Genomic DNA, 27,974 nt, shown 5'->3' with positions numbered 1-27,974 from the left:
CTGGTGCTTATATCTGTGGCCCTAATTCTTATGCTTCTCATCTTTCCCCTCACATTTCTAATTCTTCTTTTATCCCTTTCATCCTAGGTCATTCAACTATTGAACTTTTGTTATCCTTTATCTGGAATACTAAAGATCTCTGCTATCTTAGTCTATTCAAAACCCTGGCCAGATCCTATCTCATGACATTAAACTTGTGATGCTCTTTTCTAAGTTACATTTTTCAACCAAAGACCCAAATAGGGATGCTGGTCCCCGATAGTGACTGTCAGGATGGCGTGATAACCTGGCCGGAAGCAAGCAGCCCTAAGCCAGGAGGTAACCCGGATGGATTGATTCCATTGGACAACGTCTTTCATCTCCTTTCCAACTTGATTCTGCTTCTGGCTGCATTTTCTGCCTTGACTTTTCTAAATGGATTCCTCAGGCCTAGTCCTCGGGGTCCTAAGCTGATGTATTCTATTAGGTCAGGCATGTGTCAAGCCATAGCCCTTTATTTAAAGTGAAAACTAGAATTGGCAAAATTACTAGAAGAATCTCTGCATATGTCAAAATAGTGAAGTTCGCAGACTGAGTGAATGTCGAGGATATTCAAGGACAAACATTTTGGTTCAGTCTGGGGCATTATTTTGAGATATTGCAGACACCCAGAAGACCTGTTATTTAGTCATTTTAGAAAAAAAAAGAGCAAATCATTACTGAACATAATGAACAAAATGTCATTTATGTTGCCTTGGGTAATAAAAATTACTAAAGGCTTTTATTTACATCTCTAATTATCTAGACCCTTTAGTGTTGTTTCCCAAATTTTTCTGGCTGCTCAAGTGTTATATGAAAGAACATTACAAAGGTAAAAGAGAAAATTGACTATATTTTCCCATCTATAAAGATTTTTTAATCCTTGCATATACAGCCTTAGTATCTTATTTATCGAACATATGCTGGGTTTTTTTTTTTTCATAAACCTTGTTTTTATGATTTTTGTCCTCTTCTGTTATTTTTATTCTTGGGACAAGAATTATCATACAAAAATCCATCTTAATCCAAACTATCCTGGAGATCTGTTGTTGCCTCTTTAGTTGGTGAATACACCACATGCTCATCTTAACCAAGATGGTGGTGAGCTTACATGGCTGTTGACTACAAACATCTGTTTTTTTCATGCAATAGCCAACTGTATCCAGTGTTTCAGACAATTTGTACTCTGAGGGTTAAGAAGAATCACAGTAAAGTGTACAGGGACAAGAATAAGCCACACATGGCGGAAACATGTTTCTCCATAGGACAGACAAACAAACAATAGCCAGTTGTAATGAATAAACCAACTAACCTGCCACACCTGGGAGGAACGGGAACACACATTCCAAGAACAATTCCATGTGCTGAAGAAACTGAGATCACAAAAATTCTTTTGTTTTCTTGACGTTTTCTCACAAGCACTCAGAATTCCTCTCACATGACTTCATTCTTGGACCATGTGCTGACATCTCCCTTATTACAATATTTAAAAATTTTATTGAACATTAGATTCTTTTCTCATACAACTTATCCTGATTACAGTTTCCCCTCCCTCTACTCCTCCCAGCTCCCCTCCCCTCCCCTCCCCTCCCCTCTGGATCTACTCCCTTTCTGTCTCTCATTAGAAAAGACCAGGCTTCTAAGAGATAAGGATCAAACATGGCAAAATAAAATATAATAAAACAAAAACCATCATATTGAAGTTAGACAAGGTGACCCAACAGAAAAAAGAGTTCCAAGAGCATGCAGAGACCCACTTGTTGTCACACTCAGGAGACCCATAAAAACATTAAGCTAAAAGCTCTAATACACATGCAGGGGATCTGGTGCAGACGTGCCGTCCCTGTGTTTGCTGCTTCAGTCTCTGTGAGTTCATATGCACCCTGCTTAGTTGATTCAGAGGGCTCCCTCTCTCTCAAGTAATGTTTAGATGTGGGTCTTTGCATCTGTTTCCATCTGCTGCTGAAGGAAGCTTCTCTGATGATGGTGGGGTCAAGCATTCATCTATGAGTATAGCAGAATGTCATGAGGAGTCATTTTATTAACACTTTTTTTTTTAAGACCAGAAGTATTTTTAAGACCAGAAGTCTCTGGTTCTTATTTACCCAAGCAGTGTTGGGTATGGGTTCTGTCTCGTAGAACAGGCCTTAAGTCAATCAGACATTGGTTGGCTACTCCCACAAGTTCTGCACCACGTTGGCCTAGCATATTTTGCAGGCAGGGCAGATTGTAGGTCAAAGGTTTTGTGTTTGAGCTGATGTTTATGTTTCTCTTTTGGTAGCTTGCAGAGTAACTTCCCATATCAAAGAAACTAGAATGTAGGGGTGAAGGCTCCATGCAGGCACCAGCTGGTATTCTCCATGTTCAAGGAGTTGTGTGGGTGTTATCTTTGGCAATGGGGACCCCACTGTCAGTTTGCAGAGAGCAACTCATTGTCTTAGCAACAGCCTGGGCTGTTTGGGGATTTCCACGAGACCCCTCTTGGCCAACAACTCAATTGAATGAAAGCCAATCCCACTATTAGAAGCCTTGTTTGGTAACAAGAGGTAACCAGTTGAGACTCGGTATCTTCCATTACTAAGAGACACCTCATTAGAATCACCTTCACATAGTTTAGGAAGTTCCCACTGCACTAGGTTTCCATATCATTCCTCAAATGTCCCCTCAATTCCAGATGTCTCTCCCTGCATTCTCCCCTCTACCTTATCCCTCCTTTCCCTCCTCATCTGATCCTCCCATTCCTGTCCTCATCCCCACCCCCCAGTCCATCTGTGAAATCTGTTCTATTTCCCCCTCCAGGGAGATCCATTTGTCCCCCTAGAACTTTCCTCTATACCTAACCTCTCTGGGTCTACAGAATGTAGCTTGGTTGCCATTTATTTAACAGCTAATATTCACATAACGGAATACCACGTTATCTTTCTGAGACTGGGCTACCTTACTCAGGATATTTTTAGTTCCATCCATTTACCTGCAAATTTCATGATGTTATTTTTTTTTAATAGCTGAGTAATACTCCATTGTGTAAATGTACCACACTTTCTTTATCCATTCTCCAGTTGAGGGATATATAGGTTATTTCCAATTTCTGGAAATACTATTACAAATAGAGCAGCACTGAACATAGTTGAACAAGCATCCTTGTAGTAGGATGGGGCATCCTTTGGGTATATGCCCAAGTATGATATAGCTGGGTCTTGAGGTAGATTGATTCCAGCTTTCTGAGGAACTGCCATATCGATTTCCATACTGGCTGTAAAGTTTGCACTCCCACCAGCAATGGAGGAGTGTTCCCCTTGTTCCACAGTCTCACCAGCATGAGCTGTCACTTGTTTTATTGATCTTAGCCATTCTGACAGGTATGGATGGAATCTCAAAGCAATTTTGATTTGCATTTCCCTGATGGCTAAGTATATTGAACATTTCTTTAAATGAAAAACATTTATTTTTCAAACAAGAGTTGAATCCCAGTTGTATACACAGTATGCTGTAGTAAATTAAGATTACCTATGTATAGATTTTCAATTATCAACCTTTTTTGTTGTTGTTGTTGTTTTCAGTTTTTTGAGACATAGTTTCTCTGTGTAACAGCCCTAGCTGTCCTGGAGCTAGCTCTGTAGACCAGGCTGGCCTCGAACTCAGAGATATCTGCCTGCCTCTGCCTCTTAAGTGCTGGGATTAAAGGCGTGCACCACTGTAGCCAAAAGTTTTCTCCATCCTGCCTGTTCCTGCCAGGCCCCACATTCCTCTGGCCTGGCTGTCCCACAGCTGCTTATAAAATAATCACTCGGAAGCTTATATTAATTATAACTGCTCAGCCATTAGCTCAGGCTTATTACTGACTAGCTCTTACATCTTAAATTAACCCATTTCTATAAATTTATACTTTGCCACATGGCTTGTGGCTTACCGGTACTTTACATCTTACGTCTCTGCTGCTCTGTCTTTCTCCTCTCTCTCTATCTGCTTGGATTTTCTGCCTGCCTCTATGCTGTCTTGCCATAGGCCAAATGGCTTTATTTATCCACCAATCAGAGCAACATATTTTCACAGCATACAGAAAGACATTCCCCCATCACGCCACCACTGCCCCGCTTGTTATAAATCTTAAGCTATTTGTTGTTGTTACAGATTTTACAGGTTTGTGACCATACCCAATAAATTTGAAGTACAGAAAGTTAATATAACAGCCTTACAAATCTTAAGATAAAGTTTATACTTAGCAAAAGTTTTAGAAAGTTATATAAAATGAAAAAGTATGAGATGAGTGGCAATAAGCCCCATTGGGAATAGTCCACTTTTTGGCTATTCTATTTTGTTTTTCCTTTCTATGTCATAGGTCAGGTGACCATAACCCAACTCCAGAACCAGCTTGTAATACAGTAGAACAGCATAAAACAATATTTTTAGTAGTATCCACACTCAAAAGATGGCTGTGGACTTGGGCCCCTGGGCCCCAGTGAGGTGGGGGTGCACCGGGCCATTTGGAGATGGGGGCTTTGGTGCCCACAGGGTGGCATGCTGGGGGCACTTGCATTGCCCCGGCCTGGCAGCACAGGGAGGACAGCAGCCAGAGTTCTAGAGAGAGCCTTGGGTAGAGACGGGGGCGTGTGCAGGAGCAAGCCGAGAGCCGTACCAGCAAGGAGCTCACACTGCAGCTGAGCCCGCTCTCTCATTCTCTCCCTCACTTGCTTGGTCCAGCTTTCACACCTGCGATTTATGGGCACGCCAGAAAATACAGATCCATCAAACAGCAACTTAAAAAAAAACAACCAGAATGTTTACGCAGTCAAACAGACAGACATGCGTGCAATGGCCACTTTCAGTCATCCGCCCAATAGTTCCTAACCAAGGGGACAAGAAAACATTTTTTTCTGCCCAGAGGCTGGATTAATGATTTCATCAGACCCACCCTAAGACCTCTCCAGATTATCTACTCCAAAACAGAACAAACCCACTCACCAATCAGTCTGAGTTTGAGATGCACCTTAGCTAGCAATTCTTACGTTCAGTTTGCAAATTTGTGCCAGTCGCAGTCTGGGCTCCTGCCACCTTGGTCTCTCAAGGCCACCTTGCTCCCATTTGGGGTCTATCCCAGGCTAGTGACTGTTAATTTGTGGCAGCCATGATCTCAGGCTCCCTAGACTTCTAAGTCCACTAGGGCCTCTCCCAGCTGTGGGCTCCCTGGGATCCTAAGTCTTGGGGCTTCTCCCAGACCCCTGGCTTCAAGTTTAGGGTCTCTCAGGGATCTTGCTGGGGTCTCCAATATATTACAGAGTTTGAGACCATCAGGGAAAGATCCCCAAACAAAACAAAACTTAAATTTAAAAGATAAAAATAAGGTTTTTTTTTTTTTTTTTTTTACTTATAGAAATGTTGTGGCAGCCTTCTTTGCCAATCTGGGAGCTGCTGCAAAAGGGCAAGACAGTGGCTGGAGTTTTTAAAGGGACAGCCACAACTGCCTCAACCCTGGGGACTTTTGCTACATGAGGTATTATCATATGCTTGTTTATGTTTTTGTTTTTGTTTCAGATGTAATGGTTAACATTACATTTAAGGTTTTAACTACTATGCTTAAGATATATATCTCAATGGCCTCTAGCATGTAAATCACCAGCTTGTAAAGGCTACACCCTGTCAGCCTGCTTTCCCTTTTGCCCAGATATGTGGAGTAGTCTTAAATGGACTGATCTTATCAAATTTGCTGTTCTTGCATGAGAGTGAGTCATAAGACTAACTGCTATTTCTGCTTTTGTAATCAAACTTACACTCTGCCCCAAAAGACAACTGCAAGACCCCAAATTGTGACTTTGTGGTTGTTTTCTCCTTGATAAGCCCTGGGTTGATATGGCTAGATGATGCATCTTGGGAGGACTCTCAGGCACAGTCCTGGTGCCAGGTGCCAGGTGCCAGGTGCCAGGTGCCAGGTGCCAGGTGCCTGGTGCCGGTATTGAAATAAAAAGCCTCTGCTTATTAAAGTCTATTCGTGGTCATGGTGAATCTCTGCCCAACCCCAGACTCACAACAAAATGAGATTACAGAAGCATTAATATTTTAGATAACAATTACACAGTAAGGGGGAAAGAGCCGGGTGGCTCTGGGATCAGTCTCCTCTTTAGACTGCTGTCAATAACGAACAGCCGAAGAGGCTGAACTTAGGGTCAGGGTCTCGCCATCCCGTGGTTAACAGTTCTCAGACTAAGAATAAGGTCCTGCGGACTCCTGGGTTTGTTTATTTATTTAACGCAGTGACTTAGTTTGAAACTCAGTTGGAAATGGAGGTAATTCTTTACAATAAAAGCGGTAAACAGCTTTTCCCCTGCCGCCGCCGAGTTGCGCGGAGGCGGAGGCTCGGGTGCGCTCAAGATTCGGCCTCACCCGTAATCCACCGCCATGGCCGAGGAAGGCATTGCTGCTGGAGGTGTAATGGATGTCAACACTGCGCTGCAAGAGGTGCTGAAGACCGCCCTCATCCACGATGGCCTCGCACGTGGCATCCGCGAAGCTGCCAAAGCCTTAGACAAGCGCCAAGCCCATCTCTGTGTGCTCGCATCCAATTGTGATGAGCCTATGTATGTCAAGTTGGTGGAGGCACTTTGTGCTGAACACCAAATCAACCTAATTAAGGTTGATGACAACAAGAAGCTAGGGGAATGGGTAGGCCTCTGTAAAATCGATCGAGAGGGGAAACCACGGAAAGTGGTTGGCTGCAGTTGTGTGGTGGTTAAGGACTATGGCAAAGAATCTCAGGCCAAGGATGTCATCGAGGAGTACTTCAAGTGCAAGAAATGAATAAATAAAAATTTTGCCTCAAAAAAAAAAAAAAAAGCGGTAAACAATTGCTGAGGAGAAGATTGTTCGGGCGGAACTGACTACAAGCTGGGTAGCGAACTCCAGGGATCTGGCTTTGATCTCTCACCCCTGTTATGGTGAGCATTTCAGTGACACAGCTGCCATGAAGTCACCCATGCTCCTCTAACCCCTCAACCACGTTCCGTTCCTGTAAGTGGGGGGAGGGAGTCAGGGGTGCCCTATCTGAGGTGCATAGATACTTGTTTATATTTCCCTGGGAAACACGTAAGATGTGGCTTTCTCAGGGGGAAAGGACAGTGGGAAAGGATATATTGATTTATTTTATTATTATTATTATTATTATATTTTTAAAGGCAGGGCCTTGTGTAGTCCAGGCTGGTTTGGAATTTTTAGTATAGCCCAGGAGGACCTTGAGTTCCTGATCCTCCCATCTCTACCTCCTGAGTGCTGGGATTACAGGTTTGTGCCATCATACCTGGGTTTTTATGGTACTAGAGATGGAATCCAAAGTTTCATGCATGCCAGACAAGCATTCTACTTACCGTAGCTACAGCCTTAACTCTGAGAATCCCTGACCTGACATGCTGGATTAAGGAGGAAGACGAATCAAGAAACAAATTTGGATAGCTGATAAATGGTGCTACTTTAATCAAATGAGGATCCAGGACAGTCTAGGTTTATGGGAAACTACTGAGATTGGCTTTTGCATGTAACTCTTCAGATGACCTGGTAAATGTCCACAGGAGAAAATGCAGGCGTGACCTAGTGGCCAGCCTACTTGGCTCCTTACACTTCTAAAAAAGAAGAGTGCACACCGTGCCCCAGAAGTCAGAATAGTGAATTCTGAAGTAGCATGACAGACAAATCTGCGCTCTCCACTCGCCTTTAACGTGCTGCTTTTGCAGAGAGACCCCGGGGGTATCAGCACTCACTCTCCAATTGGAAGTAATGCGCTAACCAATCACAGTTGATAGGCTCCCACTGTATAAGGGGTTGTTCATGTGCAATAAAGCAGATGCTGTTCCCTAAAAGCATCTCCAGAGCGGTTTATCTCCATGTCCTTTACTGACACATGGGCATTGGGGTCTTGCCAGGAGATACCTCAGTAATGATGGCAAATGTCTTCATCTACCAAACAGCAAGGATATAATATCTATCAAATCAGGTTGACTCATTAATAATCGACTGATTACATGTGAATACATTTTGATAATGGATCAGTGTCAGGTTTGTGCTTGTATCACTCCTGCATGTATTTTGTCATATGTAAGAAGGAGCTAGAGGAGAGACTAAAGACACTGTCTGTACTTGTGTGGAACAGCACTATCCATCAGTTCAGCCAGACGGGAGGCGCTGGAGGAAAATGCTCCTGAGAATGAAAGATGTAGGTAGTCAAGGAAGAAATATAAGACAGCAGATCATCAATTAGTAGTACATCGCGGCTGCTTCTAAGAACAATAAATTGTCCAAGTGTTCCATCAAGTGAAGCAGCAAGACAGGGGTACAATAAGATTTTGGAAAAACACTTGTTGAATAATTCAACTAGACAATTAGCCGCAGCATTCACTGTAGATTAGAAATCATCTCCAGGACCCATCCTGGTATGGAACATGTACTACATAGATTCAAATTTTCTGTTACATTTTGATTTTCATCTACAGATAAACCTAAGCTTAAAGTATAATCTTTTCTTATAAGGGCAAATGCTAGTTCAAACCTACAAATAAGCACATGGCTACTAAAGTCTCGATCATGTGTGTGGAAAACTGCTGGTATATTTAACCATCTGACTGATGCAATAATATTTGGGCATAAAAGGTGACCTCTCGGTGCATGCTTTTCTTCTGGAATCTGTAGGCAATGGTGGATTGTTCATTTGTTTTGCCTCTGGGAACTAAGCAAATAACCCATCTTTAAACTTCATTGAGGCTTAGTGAAATCCATACGTATCTATGAAATATGTTCCAGGTTGTGGCAGAATGATAGCTCCTGGTCTCTTTCCTATGATAGCTCATGATAGACAACTGTAAGCAAGTTCTCCGAAAAGTGAACAGGTGCTCAGAATTATGACAGGCAAGGTCAGCATGGGGAAGGGGCCTAAGAACAATAGGTAGCAGTAGAATTAAAATGTGGAGATTCATGTCACAGTTTGAAGTTCTTTAAATCTGGCAAAGCTGATACTGAAGTCATCATCACCTCTTAAAAAGTCCCTTGGTTGAACATATGGTAGAAATCTCCCCCTTGGTTGTCTTGTGGCCATAATATTGTAACTCTGCCTACTGAGAGGCAGGATCTGTTTCTGTCTCCGGTGTGCAGAGAGATCTCATAACTTGCTTTGATATGTAAAATGTTGTCTATATGACCTTGTGTGACTCCCGTGCCTATGGTGTAAGACATTCAACTGCTTCTGCCTGTACCCTCCTGGATGTGCCCCCTAGCTAGGCAACTTGCGGCGCGCTCCTGGGCCAGCGAGGAAGAACGACCACCATGCGAGGATCCGTCTCAGAACACACTTTATTGGAGCGCCTCTTGATCAAGGGAGAGCAGGAGGTGAGGGGCCCCGAGGACTAAACTGCAGCTGCTTATATAGGGAATCAGGCAAACGTGCCGTACTGTGATTGGGTCCCGCCAGAATGCTAGCACGGGGAGCCACGGGATAGGCTGAGGACATAAGGACAATTACCATACTCGTGCATCATAGCCAAATATGGAGTTGTTTACAGCTAGGCTACCAGGAAGCCAGCGCCATCTTTGAATAGCGGCTCCCTACAGCAACTTAACCCACTGGAGGATGAGAGGCTTCACACTGCCCATAGATGTGTGGGTGAGGCTACCTGTGACCTTCAGCTCAGCTGATTCTCCAGTTGAGGGAATTACAACCTACTACAGGACAAATTTCTGAGATGCGTCAATGTTTAAAGATACAGGCTTACATTAGCTCCCAGTTTTGAGATTCTCCATATATGGTCAACTGGTCCCATTGCTTTGCTGCCCGTGTCAAGGCAGTCGTACATCACATTGCATTGGGGAAGAGAAAAATCATTCACATCATGACTTGGATAAAAAGATCACTATTGATACAGGCTGGGGAGCAAGCCTTTAACCATACATTGCAGATCCAAACCATAGCAGAAACAAAGCCTAAAACATTTACTATCTAGTCCTTTAGAGAAAACTTTCCCAACTATAACTCGAATTTCAAAAGGTTTTATTATTATTATTATTATTATTATTAGCAATAATAATAATAATAAACTCGGGGCCAGATATTCGGGTGAGTGCTGAAAGATCAGAGAAGCAGAACAAGCCATAGCTAACCTCACCTTGTCAACTTCTCAGCTGACCCTGTTTCTGCAAACTAGAAACCTCTGAATCTTCATCTGAATGGATCTCAGCTGAACTGCTGCTAAAAGCCTAAAAACTTAAAGGCCTCTAGTTCCTGGTCCTCATGCCTTATATACCTTTTTGCTTCCTACTATCACTTTCTGGGATTAAAGGCTTGTGTCTTTCCCAAACAAGACACGAGATCTCAAGTGCTGGGATTAAAGGTGTGTGTCACCATGACTGGCTGTTTCCAGTGTGGTCTTGAACTCACAGAGATCTGCATGGATCTCTGCCTCGGAATGCTAGGATTAAAGGCATGTGCTACCACTGCCTAACCTCTATCTAGTGGTTGTTCTGTTCTCTGATCCCCAGATAAGTTTATTGGGATGCATAATAGATCAACCACATTTCCCCTTTTTTTGTTTAAAAAGTTATAACTAATATAAGAAAAAGTATATACAATAAGTATATACAATATATACAGTCAAGAATTACATTAACAGTGTCTAGTCCATTAACATTTGACAGATTCAGACAAAAATTTTCATTGCTTATCCTATTTAAAACAAATATTCCCAGCACTCAGGAGGCAGAGGCAGGTGGATCTCTGTGAGTTCAAGGCCAGCCTGGTCTCCAAAGTGAGTTCCAGGAAAGGCCCAAAGCTATACAGAGAAACCCTGTCTTGAAAAACGGAAAAAAAATTCCAAAAGAAAGAGACTTCAATTTATAAAAAGAACCAGTTGGGTCTTTCCTCGTATTGTATGGGGAACACCAATATCTGGGACCCCTACATTCTATACTGATGCACATAAGGCAGGTTATAAATCAGGAAATTTAAGTAAAGTGGCTCAAAGCCCTAATAATTCTGTTCAAAAGTAAGAATTATACGGTATTCTCATGGTACTATTAGATTTTTCAGAACCTCTTTATATAGTTACTCTCAATATGCAGAAAGAGTTGTTTTACATATTGAAACCACTGAACTTACTCATGATAATTCAGAATTAATTTCATTATTTATACAATTATGGGAAATAGTCAGGAATAGGAACCATCCCACACATATATGGATATAACATATCAGACCCCATATGGTTCTATCAGGCCCTCTTGCACAAGGTAATGATGAAATGGATGAGTTTCCTATTAGTATGGAAATGTGCTGAAAGCCTTAGAATTTCATAAGAAACGTCCTGTTAATAGCAAGGGTTTGAAAAAGGAATTTTCAATCACTTGGCAACAAGCCAAGGAACTGATAAGGAAATGTCCTGCTTGTTCTCCTGCAAGAATTAGCCCAAAGGGTACTCAAAGAAATGAAATTTGGCAAATGTATGTGTTTCATTTTGTGGAGTTTGGAAAATTAAAATATGTACACCATACCATAGCTATATATTCAGGATTTCAGTGGAAAACTACTTTGAGTTCTGAAAAGGCTGATTCTGTAATTATACATCTATTAGAAGTTATGGCCATCATGGGAACACATACAAATTAAGACTGGCAATGCTCCTGCATGTGTCTCTAGAAAAACAAAAGTTTTTTACTTATTACAACATAAAACATATTGCAGGAATATCACATAACCCTACAGGTCAAGCAGTTATAAAAAGATCGAATTGCACTTTTTAAAAAAAGTCTAGTAAACAAAAAGGGATAATAATAATCCCCAGAGATAGATTACACAATGTTTTATTATTTTTAAAATTTTAAATGCTAACGAGAAAGGAACAACAGCTATGAGGGGACACTGGATAGCAGGAAAAACTTCTGAACTAAATTAGCTGGTATTTAAACATGTGCTGACCTCAGAATGGAAACCAGGATATGTGTTACATTGGGGAAGAGGGTTTGCTTTTGTTTCCACGGGAGAAGAAAAGGTATGGATAGCATCAAAACTGATAAAGATTAGATTTGAACAGAAGAAACCTCATGATAAGGAAAGGTGATAAAAGGGAAACCTCACCAATTAGGGTCGGGGCAGGGTTTTGTTTTTGTCTTTCCAGGAAAATAAAAACATCCAAAGACCTTTGGACAAATGAAGCACCAAAGAAAAGAAGAGAGAACCATCCAGAAAAAATTATCAAGAAAAGGAGTAATCTGGCCTAATGGAATAAAATGCTTTCTACAGGGTAAAATTTCATAAACATTCCAAAATGTCTCTCTTTTTTTTTTTTTTGGTTTCTACAGACATGTCAAACAGTCTTTATGTAGTCCTTATCTACACATTAGTCTTAAGTACTGTCTTTTATTGAAGGAATTTAAACACTGTCCTCCAAAGAATTTTCAAAATCTTTGTTTGACATATTACCTATTAACCATTAAAGAGAAATACTCTCCATTCTTGTTTATAATGGAAACAAATGGAGAACACTTCTCCTTACTTCAGTGGTATTAGTTTTGAGACCACTGAGATTGTGTTTAAGATTTCATATTCTCCCCCATGGGAACCACCACGGAATGCATGAAGGAGTCCTACCATTGCATCGAACCTCTGGTTCAAGAACCTTCCAGCTTAAATTCTAGACCTAAAGGTAAGTTAAATCATGCTGGGGCTGGGGGTGGGGCAAAACATGAGACAAACTGAGCAACTTGCGAAAGTACTGCTACGATAGGAAAACAGGTTGTGCTCTGTCAATATTCTACACAGATTCATAGAGGCAACATTCCAACCTTTATTAGGTCACCTTTCTAGGAAATCAGTCTGACTTTTTGACAACTGGGAAAACTTGACTATGGTGTCCATACTAGATGACGTTCTAGAATTCTAGTTTCTCAAAAGTAATAACGCCAATCTGCTTGTGTAAAAGTCATTGGTGTAGGAAATGTAATCTGAAGTTTCTAGGAAAAAGTGGGAAAGCCATTCTTGTAGGTGTGCACTGAAGGATTCTTCCCTTCGAGGTGGAATGAGGCCAAGCTGTTTACAGTCCGAATGCCAGGAGAGCAGAACGAGACTTTGTTTTCAGATGACTCTTGACAGGGCCTTTGGCAAAAACAAAACAGGGAATTTTATTTTGGAATGGAACTACCTCCACCCAAGGTCGGGGATAAGCAGGGCCAATGTAGTAACACCCAGCTATCATGACCCCTCCCTTCTCCTCCTCTCCCCTTCCCTCCCCTTCTCTCCCCCGGGGAAGCACCATTTGGGCGCGGCTGGCCAAGTGTCCACAGGAATGGACTGTTTCTAGAAGCAGTTGGGGGTGAGCGGGTGCGGGTCGGGTGCCAGCGACTGACTGACTCCCAGATCCTGCCACCCACACAGACCTAAGGAACCTTTCTTTCCCTGCACCCGGGTAAGGAGAACCGGCGCTCGGGAGAGAGCGAGGCATTCCTGCCCGGACTTCCTCCTCTCCTGGCGAGCCCTGCGATGAAATCCTGCCCCTTGGGCTATGTATGCGTGGAGGCGGCTTGTGGCAGAGGGCACGTGCGCGGCGAAGAGCAGGGGAATCTTAAGCAGACCTGCCCTGGAGCCCGGAGCCTGCGGCGGGCGATGCCAGCGCCCGGGGCCGAGGCCGATCGCGGGGACAGCAAGGCCAGCGCTGGGCCGCGGGGGCCGGCGGGGACCCCGCACTCGCGTGCGTGAGTGAAGGCAGCGCGCACCGGGCGTGCGTGCGGCTGCGGGGCGCCCGCGTGCGCGCGCAGGAAGCCCGCGCCGTCAGCATCGCAGCGGGAGCCGGCGGCGGCGGTGGCGGTGGCGGCGGTGGCGGCGGTGAGTGCGGGGCGGGCGTGGCGGGGAGACGGTTGGGCGGCGGCGGCGGCGGAGCGGCTCTCCCCGGGGCGCAGCCTTCCAGGGACGCGGGGGTCCCCGGCTCCGAGGCCCAAGGCTCCGCTCCCCGGCCGCTGGTCTGCGGAGCGCCTCCCCGCGAGCTGCCACGCCCTGGGCCCCGGGCCTCCGCGGCTGCTCCCGGCCGGCTCTCGAGGCTCCGGGCGAGGGACCCGGGCCACTTGGAGGGACGCCGGTGCGCGTGGCGGGCCAGGTCACCGCACCTACGATCCATCCTGTCCTGCCCCTGGGCGCTGTAAGCCTCGGGGGTGGCCTGGTTGTCACCGTGGGCCAAGGAGAAGCTGGGACTAGTGTCAGCACGCTGGTGGACCCGCAGCAGGCCCGGAGGAACGCACAGTCCTGGCGGGAAAAGGGCCGGTGGTCCCCTGGGTAGGAGAAGGCTTTATGGGGAGGGATGGCGGGGAAGATGGACCCGAGGAAGGGAATGGGAGGTTTGGAGAGAGGAAGGAGAAAACTCCCAAGGATTAAGGCTCCGTAATTAATAAGAGGTCTGAGTGAACATGCAAAGCCATTTGAAGGAAATCTTAGATGGAAAGGAGCCTCACTTTTTCAGGATGGAAAGGATGGTGCCAGCAGCTAGCACGGATAGCGGTAGTCGGTGTTCGTGAGTGCATGGAGGACTGACTGACTACAAGGCCGGGTTTGATTTCGAGCCGAGTAGGAGTAGATTGTATTTTTCACATTGTGCCAGCCTTTGGGAGAAGCGGTTGCTTTGTTAGGAAACGCGACTGCTAAGGAAGAGATTGCCCGTTTGTTTTGGAGGTAGCAGTTTTTGCAGTCTTACCCAGAACACATTTGTGTTTTTAGCTCTGGGTGTTTGAGGTAGGAGCAGGGAGTTCTTGCCATCTGAGATCTTCACACCTCATACCGAACTTCCATTACTCCAGAGAAGGGACCTACCTGGTACTGAAGAATGAGTGTGGTGTTTTCTCTTTCGCGTTCAAAGGTTTGTGTAAAATGAATGGCCATTGGGGAACTGCAGCATTGAAAATAGTCCGTTATCAAAAGTGTTCAAATACAATTCTCAGTTAGCCCATGAGACAAACAGAGAACAGAGACTTGAGGAAAGCATCAGGGCCTATCCAGAAACGAGGAGCCTGCCGAGGACTAATCACATATCCTAAAGCCGTTTGCCAGGGATAGAACATTGTTTTTAGCTGTCGTAACGCTGCTGTTTTGATATAATATTACTTATTTTTAAAAAAGATTTTCTAAAAAAATTATGTGTGTTCTGTCTGCATGTATGTACGTGCACCAGAGGCATGCCAGGTCAGAAGTGGGGCGTTTCATCCGGTAGAATTGGAGTTACAGATGGGTGTGGATCCACCACATGAGTACTGGGAACTGGACTCCAGTCTCCTGCAGGAGCAACAAGTGCTCTTAACTACCAAATCATTTCTCCAGCCCCGAGATACAGTATCTTCTTACATTCAGTCGTTTGCAGTAATTCTACTTTACTAAAGCACAGGATACAGAAATGTCTCCCCACCCCATACACACATTTATCTATTGTTTAATCTGAAACTGTATACATGGATTTAACGAGTTTTTAATTTGTATTTAAAATTTATCCAGGTTAGTTGGAAATGCCCATTAGGCTGCCCTGTCTGGCTTTTGGGTATCATTGACATAAGCTGCCAACTTTAGTATATTCTGGTGTGCTTCTTTCCCCAGAAAGGTTGAAGAGGTGTAGGATTTAAGCTTTACTAAATCATTTTGGATAATAATGCTTTCCCCCCAAAGTTGAATTTTTCTTTCTTTAATTCATAAAATACTGTGGTACTTTAGGAAAACTCGATAACTTGGCAGATCATATTCAACCTCAAGTTTAGAGTAAATTCTTTGTTCTTCAGCAGATGCTTTACTTTTCCTCTGGGTGGGGTGGGTGACATACCTCCCCAGCCTCCAGCTCTGCTCTGTCATAGTGAAGGTGGGATCTCATTTCAGAACAGGCCTTTATCCTGTTTATCTCTGTATCATCCCGGAGAAGAACACTTGTCTGGTGCAGCACACTTGCTGTGTGATAGGAACTACTGTATGGTAAAGAGCCCCGTGGTACCATCTCATGGGTAAGGTCAACTGAACCAGACACTCCTAAATGAACATACCCAACAGATGTTTTCAGAATTACAATTCAGCAGGCTGTTGGGCAACATCTCCATGGGGGGGGTGTGGAAAATGATTTTATTTTAATACAAGTTGTATAAGCATTAATTTGCTTTTAGTAGCAGGATTCTTGCCTTATTGTGAATTAGAGGAAGGGGAGGTAAAGGGGTGAGCTAGGGCTAGCCCCAAGAGCTGTAGAAGATGTCTGCTTCTCGAGGCCCTGTGATACTAAGGAGTAAATACCAGAAAGCCAAATCAGATTATAAATGTCCTCGGTCATGTGTCTCTGACCCTGAACATAGTTAACTAGGAAGTCAGGCCTTTTGCCATCCTGTTGTATGCACAGCTGAGGTAACAGTGCCCAGCGGGGTCTGCCCCCCCAGAACCATTTCATGTAGGGAACATGTGACTGGTTAGTCTAGGGACTCCTTTTCAGCTGTATGACTCCTTTGGGTCATGAGGGAAAAAAGACAAGGCAAATCTCTGGAGATTTTATTTATTTATTTATTTATTAATTTTTTTCCCTTTTTTTTTTTTTTTTTGGTTTTTCGAGTCAGGGTTTCTCTGTGTAGCTTTGCGCCTTTCCTGGAACTCACTTGGTAGCCCAGGCTGGCCTCGAACTCACAGAGATCCGCCTGCCTCTGGAATTAAAGGCGTGCGCCGCCGCCGCCGCCGCCACCACCCGGCTTGGAGATTTTACTAATGCTTTGAGGTATGAGTTTCATGAATCTAGGTAGGGCAAATATTTCCAAACTGATATCTGTTTGATAAATATAGTCAGTCTTTTGGGTGCGTAGGTTCTATATTCATAGATTCTGCCAACCACGGAATAGAAATATTTAGAAAACAATTGTGTGTCCTAAAATGTACAGTTTGTAAGTGTTGCAGCTCTGAGGGGAGAAGGTGTCCTGGCAGTCAGGAGCCAATACCACAATGTCACACTGCACAATAAACCTCACACCAGAGATTTATTGGCACAGACACAAGAGGGTGGCTGGCACTCTGCAGACAAGGAGCAGCAGGGAACTGAGCAGGAGGCAGACTTCATGTGGGGCAGTGGTTCTCAACCTGTGGGTCACTCCTTGGGGTTGAACAACCCTTTCACAGGGTCACCTAAGACTGTCAGAAAACGCAGACATTTACACTGAAAGTCATAACAGTAGCAAAGTTACGGCAGTGAAAATGATTTTCTTTTCATTGGGGTTCACCACAACATATTAAAGGAGGAACTATATTAATGGGTCATAACATTAGGAAGGTGGAGAACCACTGATGGTGGGTTTCTTGGAGCAGAGCTTTCCAGGGTGGGGATTGGTGGGATTTCAAGTCCTGAGCTTGGGTGAGCTTAGGGATTGGTGGGATTTCAAGACCCAGAATTGAGCTCAGTCTTTTTACTCTGTAGGGCAGAGTTTGGCCACCTGAGTCTGGAGAGGCTGGGTCCAGCCTTCACAGCTTTACAGTGTTCTGTGGATGGGGCCTGACTGTTAGAGTTCCTCAGGGGCAAGGCATGGCCACTCAGGTGCTCATTCAAGGGCCTTACGCAGACATTCCTTTCTTATCATTTTCTAAACAATATGTAGAACCGCTGTGCACATCACATTTACATTGTAGACTCAGTGGTTAAGAGCACTGGCTGCTCTTCTGGAAGACAGGGGTTCAGTTCCCAGCATCCACATGGCAGCTCACAACTGTCATTAACTCCAGTCCCAGGGAGGTCTGATGCCTTCTTCTGGCCTCCATGGGCACTGCTCATATGTGGTACACTTACATACATGTAGGCAAGACACTCCTACACATGAAATAAAAATAAAATCTCAAAATAATTCAAGGATCTGCATAACTTATATGCAAATATGGCACTGTGTTTTTATAAGGCACCTGAGCATCCTTGAGTTTTGTTGCCTGTGGTTCCATTGTTTTAACCCAAACCAAGAGTCAAGTAGCCAAGATAGACATATGACCTGCAAAGAAAATATTTACTGTCTTGCTTTTTGTGGCAAAGAAAATCTGCCTTTGGACAGAACATAGGATTCTGAAAAATTCCCAAGATGTACACTTTGAATATACTTGTACAAGTTAGAATAAAGACATACCATTGCCTTTAAAACATTTCTTCAGTCTGCAGCCACCTAACCCACCAAGAATCTGGAGCTTCTAACAGTGTTCTCGGATCTGGAACTATATTTGGCTACTGGCTTAGTTATAGACTTTGGTTTTGAAATACAGTTACCCAGTTACTTTGTGTGTGTGTAGGTGCTATCTCGCTTGTTTGCTCTTCACTTTTTTTTGTTTTTTAATTTTTTTGAGACAGGGTTTCTCTGTGTAGCCTTGGCTGTCCTGGAACTCATCCTGCAGATCAGGTTGGCCTTCAACTCATAGAGATCTGCATGCCGTTGTCTCCCAAGTGCTGGAATTAAAGTTTGCAACACTACCACCGAAGTGGGCACACACATGTCATGGTGTATATATGGACGTTGGTAGACTACTTGCAGGATAAGTCAGTCCTCTCTGTGATCCATGCACTTTAGTAGATTGAAATCAGGCTATTATATCTGGTTTGGTGGCAAGCATCTCTACCCACTGATCCATCTTACCAGCTCTCACCTTACTTCTTTGAGACAGTCTTGCACTGAATCTAGAGCACACTGGTTTGGTCTGACTGATTGGCCAGAAGTCCCAGAGTTCCCCTTGCCTCCCAGTGCTGGGATTACAGGTGCTGCTGAACCTAGGTCTTGACATGGGTGCTGGAACCAAAACTCAGGTCTTCATGCTTGCTGCAACTGAGCCATCTTCCAGGCCCCCTCCCCCGAGAAAAAAAGATTATCATCGTATTAAAATCGTACTAGTTTCTCTGTCTTAGTGTAGCTGTGTAACGTGCACCTTTATTGGGCGTCAACACCGTCTGAGAGCACAAACGTGGCTCCCTGCCCTTCACACCGATCCCTAATTTGAAGACATTTGAACCAGAGACCTTTCCAGTTTTCTCTAGATGGGTTTCACTCATGAGGTGCAGGTGAAACTTGGAGTCATAAATCTTCCGCCTTACGCTGTATTGAGTGGCAGCAGTTTGAGGGGCGTGCTTTTCTTCCACACCGCTGTCTTAGCCTCTAACACAAGTTAGCCTGTGAGATGCATGGATGAATTAGTGAATGAAAGATTTACAGTTAATAAAGGACAGACAATGGCTTAGCCTGGTGGAGAAGATGGATGACAGAGATCTGCGCCAGTCCTGATGCAGGGCAAAGATGGAATGTTAGCTGGAGCAGCTCTCGTGTGCCCTTCTGGTGGGTAAAGCTTTACCCAGCTTTCGGATGTATTTTGCTGTAACCTGCTTGATGTGTGAGCTCTTTGCTCCTGTTTCCAGTCTCGCTGCCCTGGTAGCCTTCTCCCTTTTCCCCTGGCTGCTCTGCCACATGTCACTCTCAGTCTGTCCACCCTGAATGCAGAGATGTACCCTCTCTGGCTCCGCTGGTCCCTACCCAGGAATCTAGAGGCTCAGGGACCTGGGTGTGAGGTCTGACTCCCAAGCAGGCACCTTGCTTTGGGAAATTGGGCACAGTATTTGGAGTTTAAAAGCTTCAGGTTGTAGGTCCATCTGTTTGTGAGCTGTTTCAGTCTTTGAAAACCTAGTGTTGCAAAATGTTCCTTTATAAATTGCCATAGACTTCTACAGAGCTACTTTGCTTTAAAAGCAAAGCAAAACAAACAACAACAAAAATAAGAACATCACTCCCCCCAACATAAAACCCTAACCTCACTACAAATGATCAAGAGTGGGTGGAGTCTTTATTAATGAGTAACATTATGCGTAAAGGTGGGCAGAAGCAAAATGAAAAGTGCATGTGAATGTTAGTTCCTGCTGCTTTTGATTCTGTCTGCTTCTTAGCCCAAGGACTCGCACACCCCAAGCCCCGAGTCTAGAATAAACCCCCGGGTACTATCTTCAGGGTTGCTTTAACTACATGAAAACATTCTTGGTAAACAGTACATAATGCTTGTGAACTTTTTCTTTAACAGCCCACTCATTTTCTACCCAGCACGTAGAGGCAGCAGGCTCCCATTCCCATCAGGCTTGGATGAAAGCTCTTCTCCCTGATGTCTCAGAACACACCTGATTCTGGTGCAGCAGCAGCCAGCTGGGACTTTAGGCGCAGAGCTGAGACACGGCAGCGAAATGACGGTATTTAAACTCACTACCTACTGAAATGTGCAACAGTCTCAGGGAGGGGTGCTCAGTGTGGGTGGTTCCTTAAAGTCAATGGATACTTCAGGTTCATTGTCAACAAGTAAGCAGTTTAGGAGCTGGAGAGATGGCCCAGAGTGAGAATGAGTACTGTTCATGTAGAGGGCCAGTGTTTGGTTCCGAGCACCCCGGTCAGGTGGCTCACAACCACCTGTAACTCCAGTTCCAGGGAATCCAGTGCCTTTGGCATCTGCAGGTATCTGCACTCAAGTGCACATACATACATACACACACACACATAGTTAAAGGTAAAATCTCTTTAAAAATTGAGCAATTAAAACTTGATATAAACACGAAGCCACATTCTGAGCATCTAGCATCTGTCTTTGGATGTGCAATTTTCCGTTTTGTTCATAAGGATCTTTAAGCACCCAGCTCTCATCATGGAATCTAATTTTTGTGTTCTCTCGGGTTTCTCTGGACCTTCTCTGGGGGAACCCTAAAAAGTTGCGATGAGGTTAGTTAGATGGGTTAGACAGTCTTAGTGAGTGTCTGCTGGTTTCTGATGGTCACTACCTCTGTCCTTTGTCCTTAATGCCTGTGTACATAATGCTCAGCAACATTTTCAGGGTTGCTTGGGATATGGATTCATTAACATTATTCCTTCAGCAATTTCCCCTTGGCTGGGGAAAGGTTGTTGGATGGGAAGGTTTTTGGAAACTGTCTGGGTTAAGAATTTGGAAGAGCTGAATGTGATTTCATGGAAAGAGAATGTGTCTGTATCCAGATATTCCTTTGAAGGTCTGGTTCAACTCTGACCACTTTCCATCACAAAGGAAGAATAAAGGGGAGGCCCCACTGGAGGAAAGCAGGAGGCTAGCAGGCCAGGGGGATAAGGGCTGCTGCAGGGTAGTAGTTACAGATTCCACTGGGACAGGCAGAGCACTCGGAGCTCCAGACCTGCACTGCCTGCTCTGAGTCCCTAAGTACTGGGTGCGAACCCCAGGCCCCTTACCTAGAAGTGAACTGTTACAGTCTTAGTGACTGATGTAGATGGTTACCACGTCATCACACAGATAGAAACAGGAAGAAAGCTTACCTGCTGCAGTACCAAGCTGTGGGTAAAATGATAGAGAGGGGAGAATGTAAAGACGGGAAATAGAGAAGAAAGGAAGTCTTCTTAATGTGAAGCTTTTCTTTGCTCAGACAGAGTAAAATGTATTTCATTTTTCAGCATTATTAAATTAACTAAATATACCAGTCGCTCTCTTGAGTAAATAAAAGTCAGTTTCCCATGGACGCCCAGCTGTGCTTCAGTGAGGAGACAAATGTAAACTTACCAAATGTGAATAGCAGGCTGGCGAGATGGCTCAGTGTTCGACATCAGGACCCACACGGTGGGGTGAGAGGACTGACCCCCACAATTGTCCTCTGACTTCTACATGTGTGCACTGGCGTGCGTGCAGAATAATTGTTAAAGTTAGTTTACTGGTCAGAGTCTTGTATCTGTTTATAAATTGGACCTGTTATACAAAATTAGGTTGTATCTGTTGAGCTGGATAGTTTTGTGTCAGCTTGACACAGGCTAGCCTCATCTGGGACATGGGAACCTCAATTGAGAAAATGCCTCCATAAGATCTGGCTGCAAGCAGCATGGCATTTTCTTAATTAATGACTGAAAGAGGAGGACCCAGCACATTGTGCGTGGGGCCACCCCTGAAGTGGTGGTCCTGGGTTCTATAAGAAAGCAGGCTGAGCAAGCCATGAGGAACAAGCCAGTAAGCAGCACTCCTCTTTGGCCTCTGCATCAGCCCCTGCCCCTGGTTCCTGCCCTGCTTGAGTTCCTGTCCTGACTTCCTTCCTTCAGTGATGAGCACTGCTGGGGAAGCATAAGCCAAATCAACCCTTTCCTCCCCACCTTGTTTTTGGTCATGGTGTTTTATCACAGTGGTAGTAATCCTAACGAGGATACCTGTCATCCCCAGCCCTCCAGACTGGTAGAGAAACATTGGTATCATTAATCAATCTATTTACTATCATTAATAAATTGGAAACTTTTTATAGTAAGTGTCTGGGAAGTAAAGACAACCAGCTGGTTTCATATTTTTTTTTTTTTTTTTAAGGACAGGACTGTACTTTATATTTCTCAAATCCTGCTGTTTTTGAGAGATGTTTAAAAGGTTGCTAGGTATATTTCTCAAAAGAGAAAATGATGCTGACATTTGGTAGAACTGCAAATAAAGACAGTATTAGGTCCTCCCAGTCTATACAGACCTACCTTACTTGAACCATTTAGAGGTAGCTGTATTTAAACTCTTCTAAGTCTCAATGAGAGTACCTGCTGTCTTCCTTCATCTGCTGTCACGTGCTTCTTACGAACAGTATGTTTTTGATTATTAAATCTAACACTGCTGTGTAGTACCTGTGTTAGACCTAAAGTGAGTCTGTATCTTTGTTGTCAGAATCTCAATGGTAAGTGTGGTGGTTTGAAGAAGAATGGCCCTTTAGGCTCATATATTTGAATGCACAGTCTCTAGAGAGTGGCAGTATTTGAGGATTAGGAGTTGTGGCCTTGTTGGAGAAGATATGTCACTAAGAGTGGGGCTTTGAGGTTTCAAAAGCCTAAGCCAGGCCCAGTGTCCACCTGTCTCTGTGTCCCTCTGTGTCTTTCTGCCTACTACAGATCAGGGTGTCGCTCTCAGCTACCTCTCGATCTCCACACTTTCCTGCTGCCATGCTCTCTGCCATGTTGCCATGGACTACCCTCTGAAGCTGTAAACAAGTCCCCAGTCAAGTGCTTTCTCATACAGGAGTAGCCTTGGTCATGGTGTCTCTTCCTAGCAATAGAGTAGTAACTAAGACAGCAGGTATACTGAGGAAAACTGTTCAAGTCCAAAGTTAAAATGATCTTGGGCTGTCTTAGTTTTTTTTTTTATAGCCCATTTCTTATCTTCTATATGTGACTTAACACTTTGGTGACCCAAACTCAAAACTATGTAATGGGATTAACTTTCAGGAGATCTGTAGCAATCTTGTTAAAACCTGTTTTTGCTTTCAGATGTCTTCCCTATGTCTTCCTTAAAAGTCAAAAGTTGGCCTCTTATAATACACCTGGCTCTGGCACCTGTTCTATCATTTACTGTCCTATTTAGTATCTCTGTCACCTCAGAGATGCTCAGGCCATGGCCATTTGTAGCTGGGTCTCCCCACCATCATGTTCCTCCGTTAGGTTCTTAGTGGCCACTCAGGCTTTGCCCTATTTGTTAGATTTCTGGGGCACTCTTGGCTTTGTCCTACTGTGTAAATTCTTGAGGCCACTTAGGCATTGCCATACTGTTAGAGTCCTAGTGGCCCTTGCTCTATACTGGGCTCTTGGCTTCCCTCTGGGGTGCTGGTCCCTCCTTTCTGGACTCATGTTCTTACCAGAACCTCTGCATCTCATTCCATCCCCTTGGTAAGCCCCTCACTTCTCCAGGAGCCCTGCTGACTGTGCCAGAATTCTTGGCGTTAAGTTGGGATTCCTTACTATGTTTAGATCTGAGTTCATTGCCCTACTCACTGATGTCTTAAGACTTTAGGATAAGTTGTAATCTCTGAGTTCAGTCACTTACAGAAGTGTGACCAAACTCACAAAGATGCTTGTGTGATCTCTCTGCCTTGTCCTGGTCCTGTTGACTTAACCAAACAAACCTCCCCTCCCCACTGAGCGCTCAGTCTCGTTATCCATGGACTCTGTGCTTGGATGACTTGTTCATAGTCTCATCTATTTGGTGGGTGAGATCAAATAACAAAATAATTCTCTTTGTAATACCATTTGGACAAATACTCTTAATAATAAAGACAGCAAGCCAGAGACCCTGGGCACACTTCCTCAACCCTCATGGTTTTTTCACAGACTTCTACCACATCAGAGGCTTATAAAACCAAGGACCTGCTGGAAGCTGAGGAAAGACTGAGTTATTTTGGTGTTTCCGGTTAGAGTGGACTTTCTTCTCCCTTGTGGTAAGATATGAACTCACCTTCTTTGGGGAGAGATTATGTAGTTCTTTGCTTTTTTTTTTCCTACAACTCCACTCCATGAATGCACTTCTGTGCCTTCTTGGGAAATAGTTTCCAGACTACATGCCTCAGGTCACCTTTTCTTGTTCCATATCTGTTTGTCTCCTGCTAACTCTAGTGCACTTCAAAAAAAAAAAAAATTATACTCACATAATGTTTTCTGAGTATGTCTATTGTGATGAGGTCATGTGTTATGGTGATAAGGTCAGTGTGTTTCCTGTAACCAAACCAAGGGGGAGGTACTACTAGACCTCCACGGAGCATCCCTTTGGGAGGCAGTTGTTTTAAATAAATGTCCCTGCTGTGTTCTAGAGGAGGGAACTCAAGTCCTGCAGCTGTGTGTCTCTAATACTGGGGAGCTTGCTCTTGGAGATAGCAGGACTTGGGGGGCCCACAAAAAGTCACAGGGACCCAGAGCTGAGACAGGGAAAAACACAGAGGCTGAGTCCTGACATTAAGGTGTTCTTGGGTGCTAGACAGGCCACCACCAGTGGGAAGTCAGCTGCCACAGCCCATTTGAGATTGCTATACCCCATGGGAGACTGGAGACCCTGGCTCCCTGTGTCTTAATGCCTGTTCTTTCTTTTTTTTTCTTTCTTTCTTTTTTTTGGGGGGGGGGGGTTTCGAGACAGGGTTTCTCTGTGTAGCTTTGCGCCTTTTCTGGGACTCACTTGGTAGCCCAGGCTGGCCTCGAACTCATAGAGATCCGCCTGCCTCTGCCTCCCGAGTGCTGGGATTAAAGGCGTGTGCCACCACTGCCGGGCAATGCCTGTTCTTTCTACCTGACATCCAGGCTTGCTTTTCTTTGCCTTAGGCAAAGTACTCTTTGACCCACTTTTTCTCTGCTTTTGCTCAAGGTCCTGGGTCTAGTCTGACTTCTCTGAACTCAACATTAAGTCTTGAAAAGGGTGTAGGAATAAACATATTTTTAATAAAAATTATTTCTGTATGATTATGCCTTGTTCCAAGTTAAGATGGGAAGCCTAGGCAAACCATGAAAGGAATAAATTACTTAAGATATGTAAGGGAAGATATTTAGAGATGATAAGTGTATGATAATTAAAGGTTATTAAAATTTTAAAGGCCAAAGTTCAATCAAGTCTCTAAATAGAGTTCTCATAAGATACTGATCTACTTTAGGTAGCATTTATAAGGACTAGCTTAAAGGAACACAAATGTATGTCTAATCAAGATTGTTTTAAAATGTTTGATTTTGTTTAAGTTTTATTTAAATGTTACACAAAAGATAAAATGACCAGACTGGCATAACTGACCTGGGTGCTCAGTAGCCATGTTTGGACCCGTACCTATGTGGACAGCAGAAAAGGATTAATGTTTCTGACATTGCCCTTCAAAGTCACCTAGGTCCCAGGTGACTTGGGAACATCTCTCAAAGGATCCTGAAGCTCTGACAAGTTACCTTTCCTCTGGTTCAGAGAGGCCATGGAGACTCTGAAATTTGGGTCCTAAGCAGTGAACATTCTGCAAAGAGGAGAGTTCATACAGCAGATGCCTGCATGGTTTCCAGGAAAAGCCCCAGTCAGCAAGGCCTCAACTCATCCCTAGCAGACTATAAAACTGGTTTTCAAAAAAAAAAAAAAAAAAAAAAGGCCTAGAGACCGCCACCCTTTGCCAAGAGGAGAGTTGGTATAGGCATAATGGATCTGTGTTAAGGAGGTACCATTTGCAACCAGTGCTAGGTGGCTAACCCTTTGCAGGGCCTGGCACATGTGCCCTTTTCTTTCTGAGCTAGGGCTCCTTTCAAGCTCAAGTGACCCATGGAGATCAGATATCCAACCAGTCATAACAGTTAAAAAAAAGAAGGAAGGAAGGAAGGAAGGAAGGAAGAGAAAGAAAGAAAGAAAGAAAGAAGAAAGAAAGAAGAAAGAAAGAAAGAAAGAAAGAAAGAAAGAAAGAAAGAAAGAAAGAAAGAAAGAAAGAAAAAAGAAATTTTATATATGTTTTATAATTTAAACATCCAGCAGGAAAGTATAACCAAAGATTAAAATAATTGATTATGTATGTGTGTGTGTGTGTGTGTGTGTGTGTGTGTGTGTGTGTGAGTGTGTGTAAAATACACTTTAATATAGACAAATGATCCATGCCTTAAAGGCCTCCCTATTAAATAATCCCGAGAATGGCCCACTAACATGCCAGATAGAATAATACATCCTCTTTGGGTGTAATCAGATTATAGGACTCTGATACTTTTTCTAACTACAAACAAAATATTTTTAAAATATTTACATATTTTAGACACACACACACACACACACACAAACAAAACAAAACAAAAGGCTCCTTTGTATATTCTTGATATTTCTGCCAATGTGTCTCTTGCTTACACAAAATCAGACTAAGACCGTGTCAAACACCACATCTCAGAGTTGATCCTGCATCAGTCAAATTCCATATATCTCTGTCCCCTTGATCATTCCTCCAATGCATAGAAGTCAACAAGAGTGGAGACCTTGACTCCTGGGCTCCCATGTCAGTTGGCGATAGCCACATGACCTGATGTCCATCTCCTAAATGACATTAGAGTCTCAAATTTCGAAGGAAAGATGTTAGGTAGCTGGCTTGAAGGCCATGAAAAAGGACAACACTCTCTCTGCCACTTCTTTCAAAATTTCTGATACCAAAGATGCCTCAAGTCCTCCTGGTTAGGATACTGCCCTTGTCCAGCAAAAGGTAATTACAAAAATGACATCTACACCTTCTTTTTCACCTATCTAATAAAAACAAGGAGGGAATGTCATATGGTTTGTAAACCTCCATTTTGGTTGAACTATGACAACTACCAAAACTAAAGTAGTTTGGTTTTCAGAACCAGTCACATGTTTCCCTCGATTCCTGCCCTGTCTACGCTGTGGACTGCAAGAGGTGTTTATCACCTAACATTCTTGAACTGACTTACTGGCTGCCCCGGCAGTGGCCAACCATGGGCCCCCAAAGGAAACCTTTCAGTCTCCCTGACCTACTGTTACCTGTAATTACTCTAGCCTGGAAGTCGATGCTGGACCCTGATTCTTACACAGCTTTTTTTTTCCTGCACAAAAGCCTGTACTCTGGTTTAGTTGTTAATTCCCTTCCCTGTCTTCCTCCCTGTGAGCCTTACAGGGCTCAGGATGTTTGATGTGAAATAAAATATATCTATACAAATTAGTTATTGTTAATAACTCACTTCAGGTTGAGAGTGGAAACTTTCAGTTTTCATGCGTAAAGGCTGTAAGGCTGCTTACTGTGTGTACCATGGCTTACTTTAAGAAATGCAGAACCATGTCCCACAGTTGGTCTGTAGGGCCTCTGAGGGTAGGAAATAGTGGTCAGGCAGCAGACTCCTGAGGTCTACTGTCCCCGAAATGGGACATGCAGAGGCCTATTTGAATTTTTCCACCTCGTGTGAGCCTATGGCTCTGCCTGAGCCCTGTTTCCTCCAGTTGAGTTGGGAGGAAAGCACATCCGTTGATGACGCTCTCATGATGGGAACTGGTTGGAACAACTTGGTGCACCTGTCACCATAGCTGGGCCCTGAGTTAGCTGGTTTGTGGAGACATCTGTGACAGTGACAGCTAGGTAGAATGACCTGCTAGGTTCTCAGGTGTGACTTACAAAAAAGGACACGAGTTCTAAGAAGAAATAATGGACAGAACTCTCTTGTAGCCCCACGGAGATGAAAAACCAGAGCGT

At 44.0% G+C, this 27,974-nt stretch overlaps 2 protein-coding genes across 9 annotated transcripts in view; both read left to right on the top strand.

Annotated features, from left to right (window-relative positions):
• Positions 1–6,333: 6,333 nt before the first annotated feature.
• On the top strand, positions 6,334–6,846 carry LOC102924279 (small ribosomal subunit protein eS12). Its single transcript, XM_006972646.4, has one exon. The coding sequence runs from the start codon at positions 6,412–6,414 to the stop codon at positions 6,808–6,810; it is 399 nt and encodes a 132-aa protein (XP_006972708.1). The 5' UTR covers positions 6,334–6,411; the 3' UTR covers positions 6,811–6,846.
• A 6,431-nt stretch (positions 6,847–13,277) lies between these two features.
• Positions 13,278–27,974, top strand: part of B3galnt1 (beta-1,3-N-acetylgalactosaminyltransferase 1 (Globoside blood group)) — a 29,552-nt gene continuing 14,855 nt past the window's right edge. For 3 of the 8 annotated variants that reach the window (XM_076574236.1, XM_076574238.1, XM_076574237.1), the window contains exons 1-3: positions 13,278–13,861; positions 20,060–20,222; positions 24,121–24,227. The gene's annotated coding sequence lies outside the window, so the exon portion shown is untranslated. Of the gene's footprint in view, positions 13,862–13,998; positions 14,306–20,059; positions 20,223–24,120; positions 24,228–27,974 lie in introns of those variants that run through there. The other 5 variants (XM_076574234.1, XM_076574232.1, XM_015989908.3 and 2 more) reach the window with 5 other exon arrangements.

This window comes from Peromyscus maniculatus, chromosome 6, assembly GCF_049852395.1.
Source record: "Peromyscus maniculatus bairdii isolate BWxNUB_F1_BW_parent chromosome 6, HU_Pman_BW_mat_3.1, whole genome shotgun sequence".
Lineage (NCBI taxonomy): Eukaryota > Metazoa > Chordata > Mammalia > Rodentia > Cricetidae > Peromyscus > Peromyscus maniculatus.
The sequence above is the reverse complement of the archived record's forward strand: the minus strand, read 5'-3'. Positions and strand labels throughout refer to the sequence as shown.